Below are 23162 nucleotides of genomic sequence, written 5' to 3'. Positions count from 1 at the left end.
AACACCGTCAGGTTTTTAGTCGGTATGCCCAAATTTAAAAGCCGGAACGCCTAGCCGGCGTGAGAGCCCGACAGACCCCCGCTACCTCCCTGGAGCGGGACATGCAGTAATGCATTTTCCTGACGAAAAAAAAAAAATCCCAAAGTAGCCTTTTTTTTACGAAGGAAATTAAAAGACGTTAAATGGGTATTTAAATATTTAATTGTACCTATTCATTAAATTATTTACGTATTTATTATAATGACTCGTACTTATATAATAGTCTGTGTTATCATTTTTATTTCCATGTCCACTTAATCATATCTGCAGCCTTTTCTCCTATCATTACGGCCGGAGCGTGTGTGTGGGCAGAAATGGTCCGTGGGATTATACTGGAGTCTACGACGCGTAGTCGCTGCACACCGTGCACTCGTAGCTCTGGGTCTACGATAGCTAGCGGGTCGCCTACGGGCCCCATACGACACGTTGCTATCTGATGATGCAGCGTAGCTGTGAGTGTCCGTACTGCGCACTCCCAGTATTCGTCAGAATCAAATACCGTTGCACGACACGAAGGATAATCCGCTCTCGTCAATTTAGCTCCAAAACGTTGGAAAGCCGGTGTCGCAGCTAGTGCTTGCATGTGTCGAATTGACGCCACAAACGTTGCTACGTCCTTTGGGTGCGTCAAGTAATTTCCGTACATTCTCGGATGACTAAAAGGATTACTGTCTTTCAATTCCAAACGTCCGAAGGATTTCGGATGTAACAACATTGGGAATGCACTCCAGGTATCCTTGCCCAATCGATCTATCTCCCCAAAAGCTGAATTAAAAGTTTCATCAGTGATTCTCATGCCTCTTCGTACGGCTCTACTGCCTCCTGGCCCTCCGTCCGCCGTGATTGATCCACCAATGTCTATGAGTTCAATATCAGGAACATTTTCTGGGTCATCCGATACAGGTGTTTTAATGTAACCAATGCCCTCAACACCCCCAGGCGTCGACATGTCACTTTCGCCATTCCGGAACCATGCAACTGCTTGTCTAAGATTTAGGGCCGTTCGTTCGCTGAAACTCACACCTGTAGTATTTAGTTCAAATATAGCACCAGGGAAACATATATGGTCGTAGAGTGTTTGTCCGACTGGCATATCTTTTAGGACAGGGATGCCCACAGATTGTAAATTTTCTCTAGGACCGATACCTGACAGCATAAGTAGTTGGGGTGATGCAATAGGGCCTGCAGAGAGGATAACTTCTCTGCGTGCTCTCACGGTATGTTTTACTTTATTTCTGACGTACTCTACACCGTATGCGGTCATTGTTTGTGGGTCTATTAACACTTTTGTTGCTGTGCTTTCAGGTAATATATGTAAGTTACGCTTCTTTTTCTGCTTGTGTAAGAAGGCTTTAGCAGCGCTGACTCTACGTCCGTAAGATGTTGTGGTCTGAACGTAGCCAAACCCTAGTTCGTAGGGGGAGTTGTAATCTGTTGTAGGATGTCCGAGCGTTCTACCAGCTTCCAAGAAAGCTTTTATTAATTTAGTCCTGGAATTGAAAAAAAATAAAAATAAAAACATACGTATTGCCTATATTATTAATAATAAGTGTATCTTCATTAAAGCATTTCACTCACTTTCTAGGGACGAATTCAACAGACATTTCTCCGTCTCGATTTCTATAGGGAAGCTTCTCAATGCCGCCCATTGAGGATGCTCTCTCTGATTTCATGTAATACTGAAGTACTTCATTGTATGACCTGAAATATAAAGTATCCGTAAATAATAAAAACCTAAATACACCACAGACAAAAATAAAATCTTAGGGAGTGGCAAAGACCAGACTTCGTTTTTAAATAATTGAATGTAAAATATCTTGTAGGTCATAAGGCGTTGACCTCGAATGCTATAATAACTAATAGTTCCTTGTAATAGATTGCAATTACAAAAGTGCAAAAGATGCAGTTTAAAATAAAGGTTTTATATTGTCTAATTGTATTAGGAAGTAAATACCATCCGTAGTTGCCGGCAGCCGCTATTCGGTCCCAGTCTTGTGGCCTGCCGCGTGTGTAGATCATGTAGTTGACGACGCTGGTGCCCCCGACAGCCTTGCCGCGTGGCCAAAAACAGCGCCCGTTGAGCATGCCTAGAATTTGAGATCAGTATTTCGTGAGACATTTGTTCAACCTTAGTTTATTAGGAAACATTTTGGCTTCTCTTTTGGCAACTGATGGTTATAAAGAATCTGATTCAAGATTGATCAATTGATTGCTTAAATTGAAGAGAATTAATTTTATGTCCAGCTTGATGAAGCTGAAAAAGCAGGTATTGTTCTGAAAAAGGACTTTTCAAATGGATAACCTGAATGTCTCCTTTCTCGATGATAAAAGAAAGATGAGTATGGCACTTTGAGTCACACTCTATTCTAACTATTAGACTATCGTAAAATAAATCTTATGGATACCATTCGTTACAAGTCTTACCTGTGCACACTCCAGGCTGGTACTCCATATAATATTGCCACGTGTATTCTGTGGCCTGGAAGTAGGGCGCTAAGGCTGGCACATCGGTGAGCAACATCTCCGGCTTGCCAGCTTCCAGCAGCAACACTGTTGCGTTCTTGTCTTCGCTCAGTCTTCTGGCTAGCACTGACCCGGCTGACCCAGCGCCGACGATGACGTAGTCGTATTCATCGTAAGGAGCGTGGAGACCTGGAAATAGATAATATTTCGTTAATGGCTGCGGTAATAAATATTACAATGATAGAATGTGTAATAGGTATGGTAATGTGTATGTAGGTCATATAATATGCTTCTTGTTGTCCTTGTCGAAATAGCAACTTTAAATGACAATGTCAAAAATATATTTGAACTTGAACGTTAGGTCGGAAGTGCACTTAGGGTATTGATCTCCAAGTGTCAGCTCCGGACACCGCAGTTTAAGCTACAATTAGCATGTGGGTTAACTCTTTGTTCGCATTGTTTAATGTGGTTGAGCTTAAGTCGCCTGTACGAAGTAACCTGAGAGAGAAAACACCTGCCTCTATAACGGTCTGATTAGGATTACTACAGAATCAGACCGTAGTTTTACTATTTTTTAACGTTTTGAGGTCTTTAAATTTTTTAAAGACCTCAAAACGCTTAAAATTATTTTTTTAATTTTCGAAATTGGGCGATAGATGTGAAAGCTATCAGTGAACGTACAGGCATAATATGAATGAACTTGTCCACATGTTTTGCATCTGACTTGAAAAAATGAGGTTATACCAAACTTAAAAATATTAAGTCACCTTTGATTCGTTTTTTCAATTAGTAAGTTTGAATTTAATGAATCTCATAACATTGATCTTTCCTGGTGATTTCAATGGTCATTAATGCAAGACATATCTTTGAGTACCGTTCACCATACTTGAGTTAAGTTTGAGTCACAGGACTGCTAAGGTCAATGTCCCGTTATTCCTCCGCATAACTTTTACTGATTACAATATAATATATACATGAACGGATCATATCGGTGATGTCCTGCATCAGGGTCAGGTGCATAGTACGTAGTCGCATCCGGCGGTCTTGTATGAAAGCGAGGGAAGATTGTAGGGATCGTAACAAGTGGCGTTCTTAGATCTCTGCCAACTCCTATAGGGGAAAAGGCATGATTTTGTTTAAGTATGTATTTACATTCTTACGTGGTATGACATTTTAGTTTCATGTTATTAAAGTTTTTTAAAAGAAAGTTTTTTAAACGACCTCTTCTTTTCGGCTTTCATCGTGCCCGCGTTAGAACTGGGTTTCAAATGTATTGACGAAGACATTAGAAACTTGATTTTCAAAATTATTTTATTTTCTACTTTCTTTTTAAAAACATTAAATTCCGATGTATTTGTACGATCTTTATTTCACAAACATTTATAACACAGTTATTTCTTAAAATGATCGACATTTTAAGTAGCTATTAACTGACAATTTAGCTTTTATGTTTTTGGAACCAATTCAATACAAACGAAAACAAACAAATATTTTCTGCGTATAGTAGCGTACATCACTTAATTTATGTGTCCGATTTATAATCTGTGAAAATATATTGTTTTATAAGTCATAACATAAACATTTTATTACACTCTTAAATTGCACGAATGATCACACTTTTGAATTAATTGAAGGTTGTTTATCACATAATGACAAACCATTTAATTTTATAACTACATAGTCTACATGCCTATCTAAAACTCTTGTCAATATTTATACTTTAACTATAAGTGGTCCGAGACACAAAACATTTTGAAAAGAACCTGTAAAATTATTTTCGGTCTATTGTTTTACTAAGTTGAAAATTTTTGTACCTGCTGTCTAATGTCTATAACGTTTTGAAACAGAAATATTTTGGCTCATGTTTGTGTTAAGGTCAAATTGTTGGAATTCTATTAAGGTAGTGTGTTAGTACTTTTATACAATCAGTGGACTGAAAACTTATAATTTTTTATTTTGAATCCAAACCTTATCGTAAGATTTGGATCTTAATGAATTAATTATGGCAATTATGTATAGAATTTACTTAGTACGTGAATGGCATTAATTTTACAAAAACAAATTTTAATTAATTTTGTGTTAGTGATTTGTTTGTACGTATGTTTTCCCCAGCCAAAACACTTTATATTTTTTACTTCTTGCTCACGAAAGAAGAACCAATAAATGTCAAAATTTTTAATACATACTTTATCAAATGTGATCTAATTTATGAATCATCTATTAATAAGAAAAGTTACTCACCTCCGGGCAAGGGGTATGAATCTCTCAAGAACTCGAATATGTCTCCAGGTTTCTGTCCCACAAAATTGGGTGCTGCAGTCTCAACCACTATGTTAACCATAGGATTATCTGAATAACTATACAATAATTTTCCTCTCCGACTTTCTTGTGAGGGACTTTCATATCCGTAAATATGTGACGTCTCGTCATTATCACTCACTGTTTCTACGAAGGCCTCATCATCATTTCCAAAAGAATTTCCTACTGACAGTATGGTCAATATCGTGATTAATTTGTGCAACATTGTAATGACCTTATTTTAAGAATGTTTTATTTGAACATTGCACTGTCTTAAACTGTACAGCGGAACCGACCACTTCACACTCCGAGTGCTTGTGTTATTCTGAGGCAGGGAGCAGGCGAGTCTCGAGGATGTGGTGGCCACTGCGTGAAGATATATCGTAAGCACCAAACGGTTAAATCAAAGTGGACCTTTTTTTCGAGCACGCCGATACTGTTTCACTACTACCTAATGTGAATAATAATTTGACTATTTTTTACAATGTTACGCGAATAGATATAGGTAACATAATGATCCGTTATAAAACCTGTTATACTTGAACATGATAATAACATGCATTCTATAAATAAAACAAACGTGCCCAGTATTTGTAGTATAGATCGTGTAAGCCAGTTTTAGGCTGAAATAGGTTCAAGTCCTCCGTACATACAATACGCGATTCATTTAATAACTAGATTTATTTAATAACGATGTCAGTGTTTTTATGTTTACTGGTTTTATCAGTTTCGCTTTTATGAAAGCTTAAAAATTTGTTCGTTTTTAAATAAAATAGATAACCATTATCAATGTAGGAATCTGAATAATAAAGTAATGTTGTCAACCAACGCACGTGGCACAAACAATCAGCGAAACATGAATATTATTGAATATATTTACATTATTATGACAACAATTCTAATCAATTCAAAGTCTTTGAACTCTAACGTCGAAGTAAAGGGTACATTCCATCAACATTAGTGAAAAGGGTGCTGGAAATGTCTCGTGTGTCAGAGTTAAGCTGATAATAGAAGCTGTACACATTAGGGTTTGCACGAAAGTTTCAGCCCCGGTTTCTGAGGTACATTTAGCGGTAGTTTAGTTTGGTAGATTCAATAGCGTAAAAAGTCATATAAAAAAACGCTATCGAATAGATAAACTACCCCTAAATGTACTCAGAAACCGGGGGTCAGAAAGGTTGAACAGCTCTTATTTTGAGAGCATTGAGGACAATGAATATCTTAAGCGTTATTCACACTTGGTATTTCGATACGAAACTGTGGAAGCTTACATAACGTCTGTCCACGTTACTGAATTATACTTAAACTAATACCTTGTCTCCTTATGTCTTTCAATAAATCATCATGGATTATAATCAACATAAATACTTCATAAGCCTATTATCTGGAAATTGTGTCCTTAGAACTAGCTTTCTCCCCATAAATTAGTAAAATATTTTGCCACTGAATTCTTTAGCATGGTTGGTGCGCAACCTTGTGTCAAAATTATGTAGGCTTGCTTAGGCAAATTAACCTTGGAAAAAGGAACGGAAGAACCTATGTAATACTTTTTTTGATTTATATAAAGTCTAAGATTAGATATATTCCCAGTTGTCTGTTACACTGTCCCCCAGGGTGACGACTGGGCATATAAGAAGGAAGAAAATTTCCAGTTGTCACCTCGGGGTGACAGTGTTAGAGGGGACAACTGAGAATATACCTAAGATTTACATGGAATTTTGTACGTGCTACTAAACTGACTTCTCTTGAGTGTTTAAGCCACTGAAGTTGAGAAAACAACTTGATCCATTTTTGGCAGTTTGTCATGGCTAATATCATTGTACCTCATCTTAAAGTATGAAGTTTACCTTCACGGGGTTTGCAGTGAATTGCTCTAGATATGCTAAATTTCCTTAACTTAATGCGTACTTGCTTTAATAACAGCTGTTCAGCAAAAACTTGGTTTTAAGAGAATATTATACGTAATTGTCAACGCCTTAGTAGTTAAATAAAATGGCAGATGATTGATGATTGTGTTGTAAACCTTTTTATAATATAGTTATATGTACATATGTAGCCCCTGCCCGCGCCTTGACCCTTGTCAAGAGATTTAATTAGCAATGATCCTGGAAAAAATAACATTAACAAATAACATTACAATCAGGAGTACTGTGATGTACTTTATTATTATGTTAGACATGGTTTTTAATTGTTTATTTCAAACACTTTTCAAATGAACATCTTATTTTTTCACTCATTTATAATTTGTTAAATAGTTTTATCTTTATTCTGGTAAAGGTATTTTAAAACCTTGCTTGTTTAAATTAAAACGATCTTTCTAACGTAAATCTGCAATTAATGTGTCCTACTAATAGTTTAATTGCAAAAAATTGTGAGGATGCATTTCTATAAGTTTATTACATTTGCCTATCTTCATTTTCAACGGATTAAAGTGAATTTGGTACACATAACTCATAATCTGGATTAACACATTTTAACCTCGAAAATTTTTTTCAAGGACCGTCGCGAGCAGAATCTTGTTTGCTTAGTTAGATCACATGATGATAGAAACTATTTACAAACAATAAGCGTAGTGTGTAGTATTATTATGTTAATTCTTGGTTTTAATTTGTTCATAAATAAATATAAAATGTTGTTTACGTTTTTCCAGTTAAATTAGTTTTAGGAGGTAGTCGACGTAGGAGTAGTTTTATACATATTATTATGTGTTGTGATATATTAACATAATTAGATATGTATATGACATTTAAACTAATGTTATTGTTGTTTAGAATATGCACATGTAACTTTTTATGCACGTATCCGACGTCCGTTAACAGAATCATAAAACAATTCATGTGTCTATTTCGTAGTATTGTAATATTTAAATTAACAGGCCATTTAGTGTTCAAACAATTAAGCCTTTGTAACAAAGACACGAGACAACGAATTCAACTTTGCTTTGACCTCTGATCGTTTATGTTTGTGTACGTGCAAATTGTCATTAATGTTGTACTATAAATGAGTAACACATCTGTATATCATATTCAAAAGAGTTCAAACTTATTGGTATCTCAAACATACATAGATATTATTATATATTTAGGAAATGTTGTAAATAAAAATCTCCCAAAGTACACGCAGTTTGGTCCAATACAAATTTTAATGTGGTATATGGCATATGGTCCAATTATTATTACAACTTTAGTTTAGCCTACTGTCAACTATTGCTGTATTTAAAATTTTATACATACATAACACCACCACCTTTTCCCATGAAAACGGACAGGTGTCAAAAACCATCACTTGCCACGATTTCCACCAAATACTTTTGCTTAATTTACATTCATATATCTTGTCTAACAGGATCTTCGACAACCAGTACTTTTATTATGCTCTTTTCAAAGGGCACCGTTTTAATTATATGTGTTATATCTTTTCAAGGCGTCCATTTCCGGCGTTCACAAAATTTTCTAAATGTGTTATCAAGAGGTTTTGAAAATTCAAAACATCTTCACAACACATTTTAATATCATCATTTTTTATACATCAATAATCCATCATGATCCCTTGCTTTTTCTCAATCTATAATTCAAAAACCTTTACAATTTGACATGCGATTTGATAAATATGATAAATAAATGATAAACGACATAACCTGACGATAAACCTTTGTCCGTCTCCATGACACTTTTATTAATCCTGGTTAAAAAAATGACAGATTTATTAAATCCCTCTTGCATTATTCCGTAAAAAGTAAGGCTTAAAAGCATTTATTTGGGCTCCTTTTTGCCAAAAACGACTTATGCAACATACATGGACTTATTTTATGGGTCATTGCACTCAGAGCCGGTCCCTGTTGCCTTGATTATGGGATGGGTTACAGGGAGTGTTTTTATTTAAGTTGTGAGAACATTGAACTTCTGCAGTCATTTGATCCTTTTCAAGCGATTTTAGCAGCAAAATATCAAATATATTTTTGAGAGAGGCCGGCTGCAATGTTATTCCATTCATATACAAGCAGAAATCGTATAACGAAACATTTTCAGACATTTTCTGAATAGAATATAAACTGCAAAGTTTTATGTAACGTCAAAGGAATAAGCTGTTGAATAGTGCTAATAATATGTTATCGTTAATTAGGAGTGCGAATGAGTCCATAGCCCTAAATCGGAGATCTTCATCATCATTATGTTATTGTACCTAATTCCTCAATTGGTATTTTACTTTAAACCGTACAATATTAATTACACGAGGGTCTAAAAAGTAATTATAACATTTTGAGTAGATAACCATCTTTGAGGTCCGTAATTGTTCGCGATTGTTTGCAAGTAATGACGAAATTGTTGTTCAAGATCATGTTTGAAATAACTCATACACTTTTAGCTACATTTTGAATCCCAAAAACATTTATCTCCTGCACAAGATCAGCTTTTGATAGTACTTTCTTGAGTTCCAAAATACTTATTTGTGAAGCACCAAAGTAAGAGACACCGTTTAAATCAAGAGTATTTACCTGCATCTCAGCTTTGTTTGACTTAGAAGGCTAAGTATAGTTAGAGAGACTCTTGAATGTCTAATACATTCAAGTGCTTATTTACCGATACTTCAACAATATAATTTATAACCCGTTAAGTCAAACATTAGATTTCTTTTCAAGTATCATCTTTTAATCTGACAAGTGCTTCGTAACTCTTAATTCAACGGGTTCATTGCACCAAAGCCGGTTTTTTGCAGATTTCGTAAAAAAAATAATGTACTTAAGTACCACTATAATGTGTATATGTGTAAAGTACGACGGCAGGTTGTTACACCCTCTTAAAGAACCGCACTCAAAGTAATTGTATTTTTTATTGTACTTTATTACAAGATCATACATCATAAACCTTTGTGGTGTGGTTAACTTTTTCCGATTATGAAGTTGTATAAAAAGTGAACCGACAAAAGTGTATAATTTTTTTACCGTCGTTGATTGATTTAAAATGATTTTCTATAGTTCGATGGTCAAATTGATTCGGTTTTGTAATCTTTCTAGTGTAAATACTTCGGACTACTATATACTTTTACGAATATTGCTAACTGTCGGATTCTAATCTGATGGATAAAGTCACAGCAAATGTATGAAATAATCTACCACGACAAGCTAGCCGGAACTTATTCAGAAGAATTGAATTCAACTATTGCAGTATTTATAGCATACATTTTGATTATTGAAAAATGTATGGTGTGTAGGTACCTACTTAAGTTATGTCTCAACCTCGTTATAACAACGATAAAACTTGTTTTTTAAACCTGCTTTTTTATTGTCACAAAATTAAATAATTCATGGAATCAGTGCGATAAAGTAAGGTTGATGACATATCAGATTCTGAGTTCTTTATTTTTTGTATAGGTATAACGTATAGGTACAACAACTATCTCTCGTACATAGTTAGCTTATAGTAACTTAAAACAAACATAGTATATCTAACAATAATCATAGGCAATTATATCTAATATATAAAATTATCGCGTCACAGTTTTCGTTGCCATACTCCTCCGAATCGGCTTGACCGATTCTCATGAAATTTGGTGAGCATATTGAGTAGGCCTGAGAATCGGCCAACATCTTTTTTTCACACCCCTAAGTGAAACTATATTTTTTAAATTTATATGGCAAAACAACGTTTGCCGGGTCAGCTATAATCCTATAAAATACTGAGAAAAATCTGCAGTTATACTGATGCGGATAAAAGTTCCGTTATAACCCTAGTCCTAATGACACACTCTTTAAAAACGATTTCAAATTTGTGGTTTTTAATTCTCCACTCGATATAAACACGCCTTAGATTATGTTATCTGGGTCTAATAACTGTTTATAATTGATTAAATTATTTATTAGAAATCTTTTATAACTAGATTAACAATCAAGATTGATTGACACGATTATAAAAATTGCCTGTCAATAAATGTCCATTTAATGTGTGTTATAGGCATTTAAAAATGTAGAACTGATAATTAACCTAATGCCTACCTATGTTCTGTTTATTGCAAATAATATCAAAATGTGTCCTTAGTACCTACTTACTATTTTACTTGGCCAAGATACTGGCCAAAAAGAATTTATACCGTGTGTGGATCCAAAAACAGCAATATAATATTATACAAGTTACTGCTCGCAGCTTCGTTCGCGTAAGAAAAAATCCCGGGATCGTTGTGAGTGACTCATCTGTGTTTCATCAAAAATCTATTGAAAAGTTTTAGTATGAAAGAGTAACAAACTTATCATAACATTGATCTTCACAAACTTTCCTCATTTGAAATATTCCTAGGATGTAACGGTAGTAATCCTTCACTGAAGTAAGTAGTAGGACCGCTATAATAACGGGTTCAAACATCTAGAGAATACAAAGTATTGGCAATACTCTGATACATCTCATCAAAGCTTGTGTAGTAGAAACCTATTTCATGACAACGTATTAAAAACAATAAAAGGAGAATGGGCAAAATAGTATGGAGCCTGGGCGATCCGCGGCCAAACTTGATTTTTTGTTTTTTTAATGTAGTTAGTCCTATAATTACCGTGTAGAAGTTTTATTGCCGCGACGCACTTATATGACGAACAAAATACATTTTTGTTTTTGAGCACTTTTAATAGTATAAAAACATATTTTTGGCTTATATTCGTAGATTAAATAAAAAGTACTATTTATATTATTGCATACAAATGTAGACATTATTAATATTCGAACAATCATAACATGTAAATATATAAATATCGTAACAAGTAAACATCTTGCTCTTCTATAATATATTCACTGAGACGACTTATCCGTCTTGAATGCTCAGCTTAAAAACGAGGCGTTCATAGCCAGTTGCGCTCACTGGTCGGTAAACAATCTGTTGGTTAAGCAACCGTTGGCGCGGTCATTCTATAGATGGGTGACCGCATTGTGGTATTTGAACTGAGCTTCTCCGTGCTTCCGAGGGCACGTAAAAAGTCGGTCCCGGTTGTTGTCAACTAAGATAACATTCGGGCGGCTTGAACAACTTTGAAACTGGGTGAACCATATGATAGATAGATACGAGTTACGATTATTGTTCATTTTGATGGCATTGCAATCGTTATAAGAAGGTGTAACGTTATTACACAACATTAAATGCATTACAGACACGAAATAATTGTATTTGTTCTATAAAATTCCATTATATTTACATGTCAATATATTGTTTCCTGAAAGGATTGCAGCGAAACGTTCTTAGTAAAAGTTGTTCCTAGTTATCATTACTTTAATTTGACACTACTTTCATTAATGGCCGCCGACCGCCCAGGAGTGCCCATTCTCCTTTTTAAGGATTGCATTTTAGTTTTTCTTTGATTTGCCGAAATCAAGACTAAGTGCTCATTCACGTTGACTCGCGGGCGCGGTGGCGGGCGCGGTCGCGAAATATCAAACATATGGCGATGTACCGAAGTGTTCACGTACAAACCGTTCGCGCGGTCTAAGTCGCGGGCGAGCTAGCGGCGTCGCGCGCGGCCCGCGTGGCGCGCTCGCGCCAATATCAAACAAGTGAAGATGTTCGTGTGTGTTCACGTCAAACTAGCGGTGGCGGGCGCGATGTCAAGTAAGATCAACCAGTTTGAGCCAGTTTGAGCCAAACGCCCGCCTGGCGGCCAACGTGAACACAAATCGCCACGTCCCCGCGCTCGCGACCGCCACCGCGCCCGCGAGTTCCAACGTGAACAAGCACTAACCAGCTATTTACCTTAAAACTTGTGTATGAGGAAATCCCGCGTTAATTTTAGCGGTATTTAAACGATATGAATATTGTTTTTTTTCCGCAAATTACTAAGGAGAAAGAATTAGTCATTTCTGACGCAGATTAAACTTTTAGTGCTTGTTCACGTTGGAACTCGCGGGCGCGGTGGCGGTCGCGAGCGCGGGGACGTGGCGATTTGTGTTCACGTTGGCCGCCAGGCGGGCGTTTGGCTCAAACTGGCTCAAACTGGTTGATCTTACTTGACATCGCGAGTGAATCGCGCCCGCCACCGCTAGTTCGACGTGAACACACACGAACGTCTTCACTTGTTTGATATTGGCGCGAGCCCGCCACGCGGGCCGCGCGCGACGCCGCTAGCTCGCCCGCGACTTAGACCGCGCGAACGGTTTGTACGTGAACACTTCGGTACAACGCCATACGTTTGATATTTCGCGACCGCGCCCGCCACCGCGCCCGCGAGTCAACGTGAATGAGCACTAACTGAACCTTGTTATGTGGTAAATCTTCATTGTTATGACGTCAATGCCCAGTTTGATTGAACAGTTGCGCCTTACCGAAGGTGAATAGCAATTCGTTGATACTGGCATAATAATATTTCTGCAAGGGATGTCGCAATTTTTAATTCTTTAATTCTAGTCATTCAGTCTTTGGCAAATTGGTGAAAGGAGTATTCCTCAAATATAGCCAATAAAACCAAACGTAAATTATTTAAAAGTTATGCTTATTTATTAAAAGTGAAGCAATGCTTAGCAAGAATGTAAACAATAATAATACTGACTCTGCTTTAAATGTAACAGCTTAACAAATATTATCCTAGTTCCACGTGGCTTTTATCATATCTGATGCCTTTTCTCCAATCATAATAGCTGGTGCATGTGTATGCGCTGACACAGTTCTGGGTATAATACTCGAATCTACCACTCGCAGTTTGTTTACGCCATGTACCCGGAGTTCTGGGTCTACCACAGCCAGAGGATCACCTACAGGTCCCATGCGACATGTAGCAATCTGATGGTGTAAGGTAGCCGTCAATGTACGGATAGCACATTCCCAATATTCATCTGAATCAAAAGCAAGTTGACGGCACGATGGGTATTCTGCTCTATGAAGCGTTGCTCCGAAGCGTTGAAAAGCCGGCGTTGCTACTAACGCCTGAATGTACCGTATAGACGCAATAAACGTAGCCACATCTAACGGGTGTGTTAAGTAATTTCCGTACAATCGTGGGTGGCTAAATGGATTCCTATCTTTTAATTCGAGGTATCCTACAGATCTAGGATGTAACAACATAGGGAACACGCTGTATGCATCCTTATTATCGACACTGCCAAAAGCGGCGTTGAAAGTTTCTGTAGTGATTTTCATTCCACGTCGCACCGCTTTGCTACTCGTGGCGCCACCATCTGCTAAAAGTGAACCACCCAGAGTTATCAATTCTATGTCGGGTATTCGATCTAAAGGATCTGACACTGGAGTTTTAATGTACCCAATACCTTCAACACCTCCAGGAGATGCGACTACATTGTCGCCAAACTGCAACCATTCCAACAGATTGGTTATAGAACCATCTCTGCCCTCGTTGAGACCAACATTTGTGACATTGAGAGGAAATATTAATCCGGGAAATGTTATATGATCATAAAGCGTTCTACCAACTGGTAAATTTTGTATGACGCGTATACCGTGGCTTTTAAGATGTTTCTTTGGGCCTATACCCGACAACATGAGCAGTTGAGGGGAGGCTATCGGTCCAGCCGACAGTATTACCTCTCTACGTGCCCTTACACTACTTCTTATCCGATTCCTGACATATTCTACTCCAAATGCAGTCTTAGTATCTTTATCTATAAGTACTTTCGTCACTGTAGCTAACGGTAGCACGTGTAGGTTAGTACGTCTTTTGTTTGGTCGTAAGAATACTTTAGCGGCGCTCAATCTTCTCCCAAATTTGATGTTAGTTTGTACTGGACCAAAAGCTAGTTGTTCCGGGGAGTTGTAGTCGTCGGTGGGAGTGCCTAGCATTCTGCCAGCTTCTAAGAATGCGTTTAGAAGTGGTGTCCTGAAAAATACATTCACATGTTACTTTACTACTTTGTGTGCTTAGATCTTTAAAACTACACAGCAGTTTTTTTTAAAGATAGAGCTTTTCAAGAGGCATTTATCTTTATCGCATATTATGCGTAATATTGCATAATATGCCTAAACGCAATTTTTTTTTGTAAAATTACTTTACAAACTGGGCCAAGCCAGGGCGGGCCCAAAGTAAGTATATGATATTATTTAAGTTCTCTTTTAATTATATTATGATATTATTTATTATTAATCATTTTCATATTAAATACGTACCGAAATTTGACGAATTCTATGTTCATCTCTCCGTTTCTACCGCGGTAAGGAGATTGTTCTAAACCTTTTAAATTCGCGTGTTCAGATCTCATGTAGTATCCCAGAACCTCTCTATAAGACCTGTAAAGTAAAATTGTTAATATTAAACATACTGGACTATAAATATTTGCAAAAAAACATAAGGACTCTCAATATTACTAGAAAATGTACTTTTTTGCTGGTACAGCAGATCCCAGAACAATAGATTACTAACTTCAGGTGTAGATTTCCGTAAGAGAAATTTATAGGTGTAAGTAAATGATATTTAGTTCTATTCATTTTTTTTATAAAAATCTCTTTGCTTTAGAAAGTAATGACAGGATGTGAATAAGTTTAGAGACAGGTTATATTATTACCAGCCATAGTTTCCAGCGGCCTCGATTCGGTCCCACTCCTCCGGCCTGCCTCTAGTGTAGATCATGTAGTTGATTGTACTTGTACCGCCGACTGACTTGCCTCTTGGCCAGTAACACCTTTGATTCTCCATTCCTGTAACAGTTAGCCTTTGATTTAACTATTATTATTTATTTTATTAAGAGCACCGGAAGATAATAAAAGTTTTCGAGCTTTACATTACACCTAAAACAAGTAGGTAACACATTTTTCAACCCAATAAAAATACTTGTTTATATTAATAAGATAAAAAAATAAATGTGAATCAATTACTTTACTTAAATAGCACATTGTTTAAATCTTTGTTAATAATATAAAAGAAGGTCAAATAAGGGTACCCGTTTTTATTATCCAAAATGAAGATAATTTATTATATCATCGTAGTTTTATTATGATGATGAATATAAACACGTAATCAAAATTAACAACCAAAACTCATATAAGTTTTTATGTGTTAAAAAGACAAATTATGCATTTTTTTAAACTATGATTAACGCGATATTATTTCGACATTCAGGTACTTATTAATGGATTTGGAAGAACAATATAGTTTAAAGTAATTTATTATTATTATACTAAAATAGGTTTTAAGGTTTTACTAATTACTATTAAGAATTACCTAAACAGACCCCCGGTTGAGGTTCCATATAATAAGGCCAGGCATATTCAGTTAGTTGGAAGAAAGGCGCTATGCCGGGCACGTCTGTGAAGAAGTTCTCTGGTCTGCCGGCTTCTAGTAAGAGAACGGTGACGCCAGGGTCTTCCGTCAGTCGGGCAGCTAACACGCAGCCTGCAGAACCAGCACCTACTATGATGTAGTCGTATTCTGGCAGTGGAGACTTCAAACCTGAAATAAAACGATACACAATTGATTGGAGATTATTATTTTCTTTTTTAAATAGGTAATAGTTGTAATAGTGACTATTACTGTTTTGATTTTAACATATTCATAGTCCTGATTAAGATTTAGAAAGTCAAATACTTCCTTAAAAGATAGGACATTTTTTAATAAGCTATATTATATTAACACTTCGGGGCTGAATTTCAGAAAATCCTCTCTTGCTCTTCTACACTTCCTAATGAATCTTCATATCCATTTTCAACTTGCTTCGCTCAGTATTATCGCCTCTGCGATGTCCATCAGTCAGCCACTCAGCAACGGAAGAGATTTACGACAAAAGTTAAAAAAATCGTTATAATTAGTTTAACTTACCATTTGGTAGCGTATATCGATCTCTTAAAAAGTCGAACAAGTCACCAGGATTTCTTGGCGTGTATTTGGGTGAGACTGACTGCATTAGCATGTTGATGATTGGGTTCTGAAGTAGGGATGAGCCGTTGTCACATATGATCACGTTGTTACATATGATCATGAGCAACGTCAGGACTGACCAAATGCTGTGTAGACTTCTTCCAACCATTGTTAATGACTGGCTGTAACATTAAAACACGATAATTATTGTCTTTTTCGTTTTTTTACGACTTAATGAAAATATGCGGATATTGTGTAATTATGTTATGATCGAATATGCATCATGGAAAAGTTTCTTTTAATTTTTTTTGTAAAAAAAAAAACAACTCTCACACTAAGAATTGCTCTTGTGTCGCGGGGACTTTTACAAACAACAGACACATAGTACAACCAAACTCGAAACAACTATTTGAGGACCGCAAATAATTCTTCTAGTCTAGAAATCGAACCCACGACCTCTGCTATGATAGTATGTGAATAACGTCGCTGAAGAAACGAGAAAGACATCCTTCTGTAAATCTTTTTAATAACAAATTCGTACTACGGACGATGTAACTTCGTAGTAAAAAAGTATTTTATCGTCCTCGTGTACTGCATGATAATATCAAGTACATTCTCATACAATACTTGTTGTTTGTAACATGCCTACTGCGTAATATCTGCTGCTTACCGTATGCACAATCTTTGCCAGCATAATTGGGGAATTGTTTCATCACACAAATGGGAGCACTTGGAATACAACTTTCTTTAATTTACTTAAGTTTTTTATTGCGGTTACTCATAAAGCCTCTTTGGGCTCAACATTTCTGATATTTGTGGCTTTTGGATAATGGGTATGATGGTAAAAAATATGGCAGAAATTATGGATTACTTTAAAATTATACTTTTTTTAGTTAATTTTAATTATCTCGCATCTAGGCAAAACGTGGGCGTATTAATATGTATCGTTTATTACATATTCTTCGAATAGAAATAGGCCTGAACTATAAATAAAAGTTAATTATAGAATTGCGCCATGGTTTGCCGAAAATAATTGCCTATGAAATCACAAGACCTCTAATTGTAACTAAACACTGGTTTTCGTTAAATTACTGTTTTTGTTATACTTTTTTCTTATAAATCTAATTAATTCTTTTTACAAATTACATTAATTAACCTTACTTATTCATTATTTCTTGTTGGAGTTGAACGAATCAATGTGACTGATGTGTGTAGAGCGAATCTGTTAGATTTAAACATTCGCTTTGCTATGTGTAAGTATGTTTTATTTCATAAACTTTTGACAAATGCTAGAAATCGACATAGTATTTTAAATCTACCACCATTTCGGAAAAGCTGTTTCTAGTGAGTCGAAACGGCAAGAAACTCACGGCTTACTATTTTAATAATTAATAACATAAAATTCCGATATAACATTTTTATCGTAAAACCTATTTCAATGTGGATTTGGATGGAAGTTCTACTATACTTAGTACCTAACAGGTTTATAGAATACAGTGTGTTGTGCAATAGATAGGTAATAAAGGAGTGTTAAACTGTACAACTTATTTTACAGAAGTGTATGATGATCAAGACAATATTTTTATTAATACGTCTCGTATTGTTTAGGGCTAACGACATATCTATAAGTTTGCTATCTAAATATAAACATAGTTAGTTATCTAAACCAGTATATTAGTATATAGAACTAGTTCTAGTTTATAAATAACCACCAGATTAGCAGGTTATTTATCAATGTGTGTGTGAGCGCGTGCCCAGTCGTCCTTCGAATAGATTTTTTCCGATACGGTTAGTTTCTCGTTTCCGTACACTTAAAGCTTGAAATCTATACTAATATTATAAAACTGAAGAGTTAGGTACGATTCAGACCAACCGGCTAGCGTCGCGCCGCCTCGGAACGGAGCCGTACGCGTGCCGCGGCAGCCGAACGTGTGCCGCGGCAGCCGAACGTGTGCCGCGGCAGCCGAACGTGTGCCGCGGCAGCCGAACGCGTCCGTCGGAGCTGTACCGCTACTGCGGTATGCGTACGGCTGCCGCGGTAGCCGCACGCGTGCCGCGGCAGCCGACAGCGTCCGCTGGAATCCAATCATATGTCTGGACTAAAGAAATTAGTTTTTCTTCCGTATCCATTTTTGATTTTAATATGTTAACTGTCGCTTGAAGAACACAACTTCAATGATTCGCTAGTTGCTGCACCGTAATCTCCGTTCGTATTTCACGACGCACAGCTGACCGGCTCCGAACGGACCCGACGGCAGCCGATTGGATGCCGACGGCGCCGTTCGGAGCCGGTCGGGGCCGGTCGGCCGTCGCGACAGCCGAACGCATTCTGCGACAGGTCGCGGCAGGTCGCGACGCGTCGCGGGATGCCGACGGAGATAGCTATGCGTAAGTTGCTTGCAAATATGAACTGTATTTACTGTTGATACATTTCAATGTTCTTTACCGCATTGTAAAATGCCGCCCGGCCCGGCCCGACGCGAGCCGGTTGGTCTGAATCGTACCTTTGTTTGTTTGTTTGAACGCGCTAATCTCAGGAACTACTAGTGCAATTTTAAGAATTATTTTATTGTTGGATAGCCTATTTATTGAGGAAGGCTAGAGGCTATATATCATCACGCTACGACTAATAGGAGCAGAGTACCAGTAAAAAATGTTACGAAAACGGGCAAAATTATGACCTATTCTCTCTCATGTGACGCGAGGTTGCAACCGAAGTTGCGCGGGTTAACTATGTGTTATAAAGTTAGTGACATTTTACAAGATGTTGTATGATGATTGATGACACTCAGACAGTTAATTATAGTCCCTTTAAAAGATGTACGGACGTTAATTTGCAGTAATTTAGTGAAAGTTCTTAAAGAATGCTGCTGCAAGGTTGTTTCCGGGAAGTTCAGGATCCGGGATTTTCCGGTAGTTCTGTGCTTTTTACCAATATTTAAGACAGCTAAGTTATTGATTTTGAGTTTAAAATAATATATGTTTATAATGTGGATAATCAATTGGATTTATCTAACTGTGTAGTAAATACGGAATTCTACGTCCTTCGCAAGACTTCAACTATGTTAACAATTTTGAGAATTGGAGGTGTTTTAAGTGATAGGATACTTGACAAGTTTAAAGATCATTTTATTTGGCACTGTTAGATATGGATAATTTTGTTACGTTGGAAGTTGTAGGTAAGCCGTTTTTGGATCTATTTGTCTTCTCTTATTCAGGGAGGTAACCCACCAGAAAGGACATTCAGCAGAAACTAATATCTACATTAACTGCAGCTACAGCCATGAGGGATATTTATTACCAAGAAAATACGATGATAACATATATTTCATGCAGTAATACATGATCCAAAAGTGTTTTATATTAGTACGAAAAGTAAATTAAATTACTACTTAGTTGCAATAATGAAGGCCAATGTTTGAAATACGATGATGATTATATCGCAACTTGACAAGCGTGACAAGGAAAAGTGAATGGTGATCTAGCCTACAAGACTATCAGACTAGGTAGCTCTATGTATCAATGCTTAATACTGTTAATACTGCTAAGTTCATCCCCATAGAAAGTATTGTATTCAATAAGTTATGTAAGCCTTGAAAGGTGTTCTAAAGGTTATTAAGAATGATTGTTAATGTACCCAGAAGTCATGCTCCTAGTGCGATACGAGAATAAATATTTCCAATAATTGATACGATTGACATAGACTCTGTAAACAGAGAGATTTATTATCCTTAATTCACTAGTTTGAATTGTAGGTATTGCTTGAATAGCAGTGTACAATAAAATAGCTTAATTAAGCGATATATAACGGTGATAGCAAATTTATGTAGTAAGTAAAAAATAGCACTAATGAATCTTCATTAAGGATTAGGTATAAAACAGTAGTTCATTGACATAGTGTCATAAAATACAATCGTCGGATGAAAGCTACATGGAATTTGTCGATGACGCAGAAACCATTCCTAATAAGTATGTTTAAACATGTTTAATTTTATTTATATTAAATGTTACAAATATTATTAAATATTTATATACCTATTGGTTCTTCCCACGTTAATAATGTCACAATTGCCCTACATTTTGTACTAAGGTAGTTTTAATAACATATCCCGAGGTTGCGTAGTTTAACTTACTCACTACGTTTACTTTTTATTTTAACTGTGAGTTAGACAAATAGTTAATGATTCGTTCTAGTTATTAAGGTTGTCTGTTAAAACTAAACCTTGAAATATTTTAGACGAAGAAAGTGTTGTAATATGTTTTCAGTAGTCGGTTATTTAGATTTTGATTTATGATTAGGTTCAACAAACTATATTTATGATGTATACTATACATAAATATAGTTTTAGCTCTGGAATTCATTAATTATTGTCTGTTTGTAATAGTAATATTCATACTCCTTAAAAAGTTACCAGTCTGCATTGCTTTAAATATTTGGCGTTATTTAAAACAATATTAGTTATAAACAAAAAAAATGTTTACTTTGTCAATTTTGAATGTTATCCAATTATTCGTACATAATGAGTTGGCACGGCAATTTTGCTAAATTCTCGTGTGAAACTTAAGGTTCCGACAAAATAAATGTGTGCGGGAAATCCTCAGAAAAAAGGTAAATTGCGTTAAAGCAGGTCAATCAAATTGGAAACGGATATTGTCACATATATAGGTAATAGCTTGAAAATACTTAAAAACTGTGGTAAATACGCAATTAAAATTTGGAAAATGGTAATGTTGTAAACCTACAAATTCATACCAGTACTATTAAGCAGGAAGAGCATACAGTGAACAAGTCAGTTTTTGTGGTCAATATATTGCCGGGTCGGCATACTTCATTATTTAGCAAATTATACGTTATTACCATTCCTTTAATTCGAGAAGTTTGAACCATATTGTAACGACAATAAACGACATATTTAACTGGGATATCTTAATTTGAGAAAGATGACATGGGTTATGTTTTCGGTTAGTAGCTCGCTAGGGTTTTAGTATGAAGAAAAAGAAAAAATAAAAGGAAAATAATCAGGACCTTAAATTTCGCGAGTTTATTAAAAGCTCCGACTGTTAGTTAGTTTTACTTATTATATGAGTTACCGTAATGATCCATCATAAAAATAAATGGATAGGTGTGGCAATAAACCCTATTTCTAAAATAACTAAATAAAGTGGAGCATAAAAATACAAAAGGCAGAAACAAACAAATATGTACTCACCACATAAGTGCACAGATTCACAAAATAAACATACACTTTGAATGACACTTGCGACTGAGACTGAATAAAGTTTGTATTTAACTTAGCTCAAAGGTACACATGGTCCACGGGCTACAGCGTGAATGGTAGCAAGCGTAGTAAGTAAATATTAATAAAATACGGCGAGTAAGCTTTGAACGTTGCGCGACACACGCTCGGTAGCTCGATATACACACGAGACACTCATACAACCACACGAGAGACATTCAGCGTAAAGCCGTACCGGTAACTCGAAGTTAGTTAGTAAGTTAGCTTTGTGCTCGCCTAATTGATACAGAAGCCTACTGTAATCAATAACAACGAAATTTGGTTGAAAGGACTATGGGCAAAAATGTATGGGCTCCGTCCCCACCTACCAACAAACATGGAACTGATACCAACGTGTTCATAAAGTGCCCCCTATTTAATTAAAATCCTTTGTTTTTGATAAATCAGTGGGAATATATATTTAAAAAAAAAAACAATTTGTAATTATTATTTAACGTATATTTTTATTTTACATATGTAAGTTTTTTTAACATTATTGTTATATTACAGTACTAACTCATATGTATAATAATGTCCTCCTAGCCGATATACGGCGGTCAGTTTCATTGAAACTGGCCATCTGTGCCGGACTTTGTTTATAGTGTCCAAGTGTGTGCACAATACACAGGTACACTCTCTATTCCATCACTCTCATAGTTTAGTGGGACGGATAACCGACACGACCAGTGAGAGGTCAGGCGCAGGACCGACGGCTTTACGTGCTCTCCGAGGCACGGAGGTCTTCGACCTCAACTTCCTAACTCCGGGCAATCTCTAGGAAATTCTTAACAGAAAATCTCAGAAAAGACTGTTTGGCCCGACCCAGGATTCGAACCCGAGACCTCTCGCACCGCAGTCGCATATACTACCGACCGCGCCACAGATTCACTCATATGTATATACTTATATCATTTCCATTATATGGTTAATACATGTTATTGATTTCATATTCCAATAATTATTTTTACTCGTCAATTATAATGCTGTCTAACAGATGCGCTGGCAGATTAAAATCTGATCAGATCTAAAATCGTGGGTTGGAGAGCGGGGGGAGGGGGTTATTTTGTACCCAGCTATCTTTATGTGCATGCGGCGTCCGCCGCTGTGCACTAATTAATAAATAAATGAGCATGTATTTTGGAATTAGTCGTCAGTAATACGTTAACGAGATATTTGTTTAAACGTAAGATACTATGAGAACCCCATGCATTTGGGCAATGTCGCCATAGTATAAAAATATCGTCTTGCCAAGATATATCAATTGAGCTACATTTCATTTTTGTTGATGGGTGGGGACGATTCCGCCCATAGTCCTT

The 23162-nt window shown here is 36.3% G+C and overlaps 3 protein-coding genes across 3 annotated transcripts in view; 1 reads left to right on the top strand and 2 right to left on the bottom strand.

Annotated features, from left to right (window-relative positions):
- Flo2 (flotillin-2) overlaps nt 1-23162 on the top strand; it is a 268758-nt gene that overhangs the window by 10056 nt on the left and 235540 nt on the right. The window lies entirely within an intron of this gene.
- On the bottom strand, nt 204-5186 carry LOC142981823 (glucose dehydrogenase [FAD, quinone]-like). The gene is made up of 5 exons (XM_076127944.1): nt 4744-5186; nt 2464-2691; nt 1994-2126; nt 1618-1740; nt 204-1529 (listed from the first exon to the last, which is right to left on the bottom strand). Exons 1-5 carry the CDS (start codon nt 5024-5026, stop codon nt 278-280), a joined length of 2019 nt encoding a protein of 672 aa, XP_075984059.1. The 5' UTR covers nt 5027-5186; the 3' UTR covers nt 204-277.
- LOC142981580 (glucose dehydrogenase [FAD, quinone]-like) lies at nt 13251-22390 on the bottom strand. The gene is made up of 6 exons (XM_076127588.1): nt 21781-22390; nt 16532-16752; nt 15938-16165; nt 15282-15414; nt 14887-15006; nt 13251-14599 (listed from the first exon to the last, which is right to left on the bottom strand). Exons 1-6 carry the CDS (start codon nt 21783-21785, stop codon nt 13354-13356), a joined length of 1953 nt encoding a protein of 650 aa, XP_075983703.1. The 5' UTR covers nt 21786-22390; the 3' UTR covers nt 13251-13353.

Source organism: Anticarsia gemmatalis, chromosome 20 (genome assembly GCF_050436995.1).
Source record: "Anticarsia gemmatalis isolate Benzon Research Colony breed Stoneville strain chromosome 20, ilAntGemm2 primary, whole genome shotgun sequence".
Classification (NCBI taxonomy): Eukaryota; Metazoa; Arthropoda; class Insecta; order Lepidoptera; family Erebidae; genus Anticarsia; species Anticarsia gemmatalis.
This window is presented reverse-complemented; position numbering and strand designations above follow the sequence as displayed.

Excerpts from the sequence above, each read along its gene's own strand:
- LOC142981580 (XM_076127588.1), bottom strand. Across the intron at positions 15,415-15,937 it reads TCAACCGGGGGTCTGTTTAG|GAATGGAGAATCAAAGGTGT; the intron begins GTAATTCTTAAT and ends TAACTGTTACAG. Across the intron at positions 14,600-14,886 it reads ATAGAATTCGTCAAATTTCG|GACACCACTTCTAAACGCAT; the intron begins GTACGTATTTAA and ends TGTATTTTTCAG.
- LOC142981823 (XM_076127944.1), bottom strand. The coding sequence starts at position 5,026 with ATGTTGCACAAATTAATCACGATATTGACCATACTGTCAGTAGGAAAT. Across the intron at positions 2,127-2,463 it reads CCAGCCTGGAGTGTGCACAG|GCATGCTCAACGGGCGCTGT; the intron begins GTAAGACTTGTA and ends CTCAAATTCTAG. Across the intron at positions 1,530-1,617 it reads GTTGAATTCGTCCCTAGAAA|GACTAAATTAATAAAAGCTT; the intron begins GTGAGTGAAATG and ends TTTCAATTCCAG.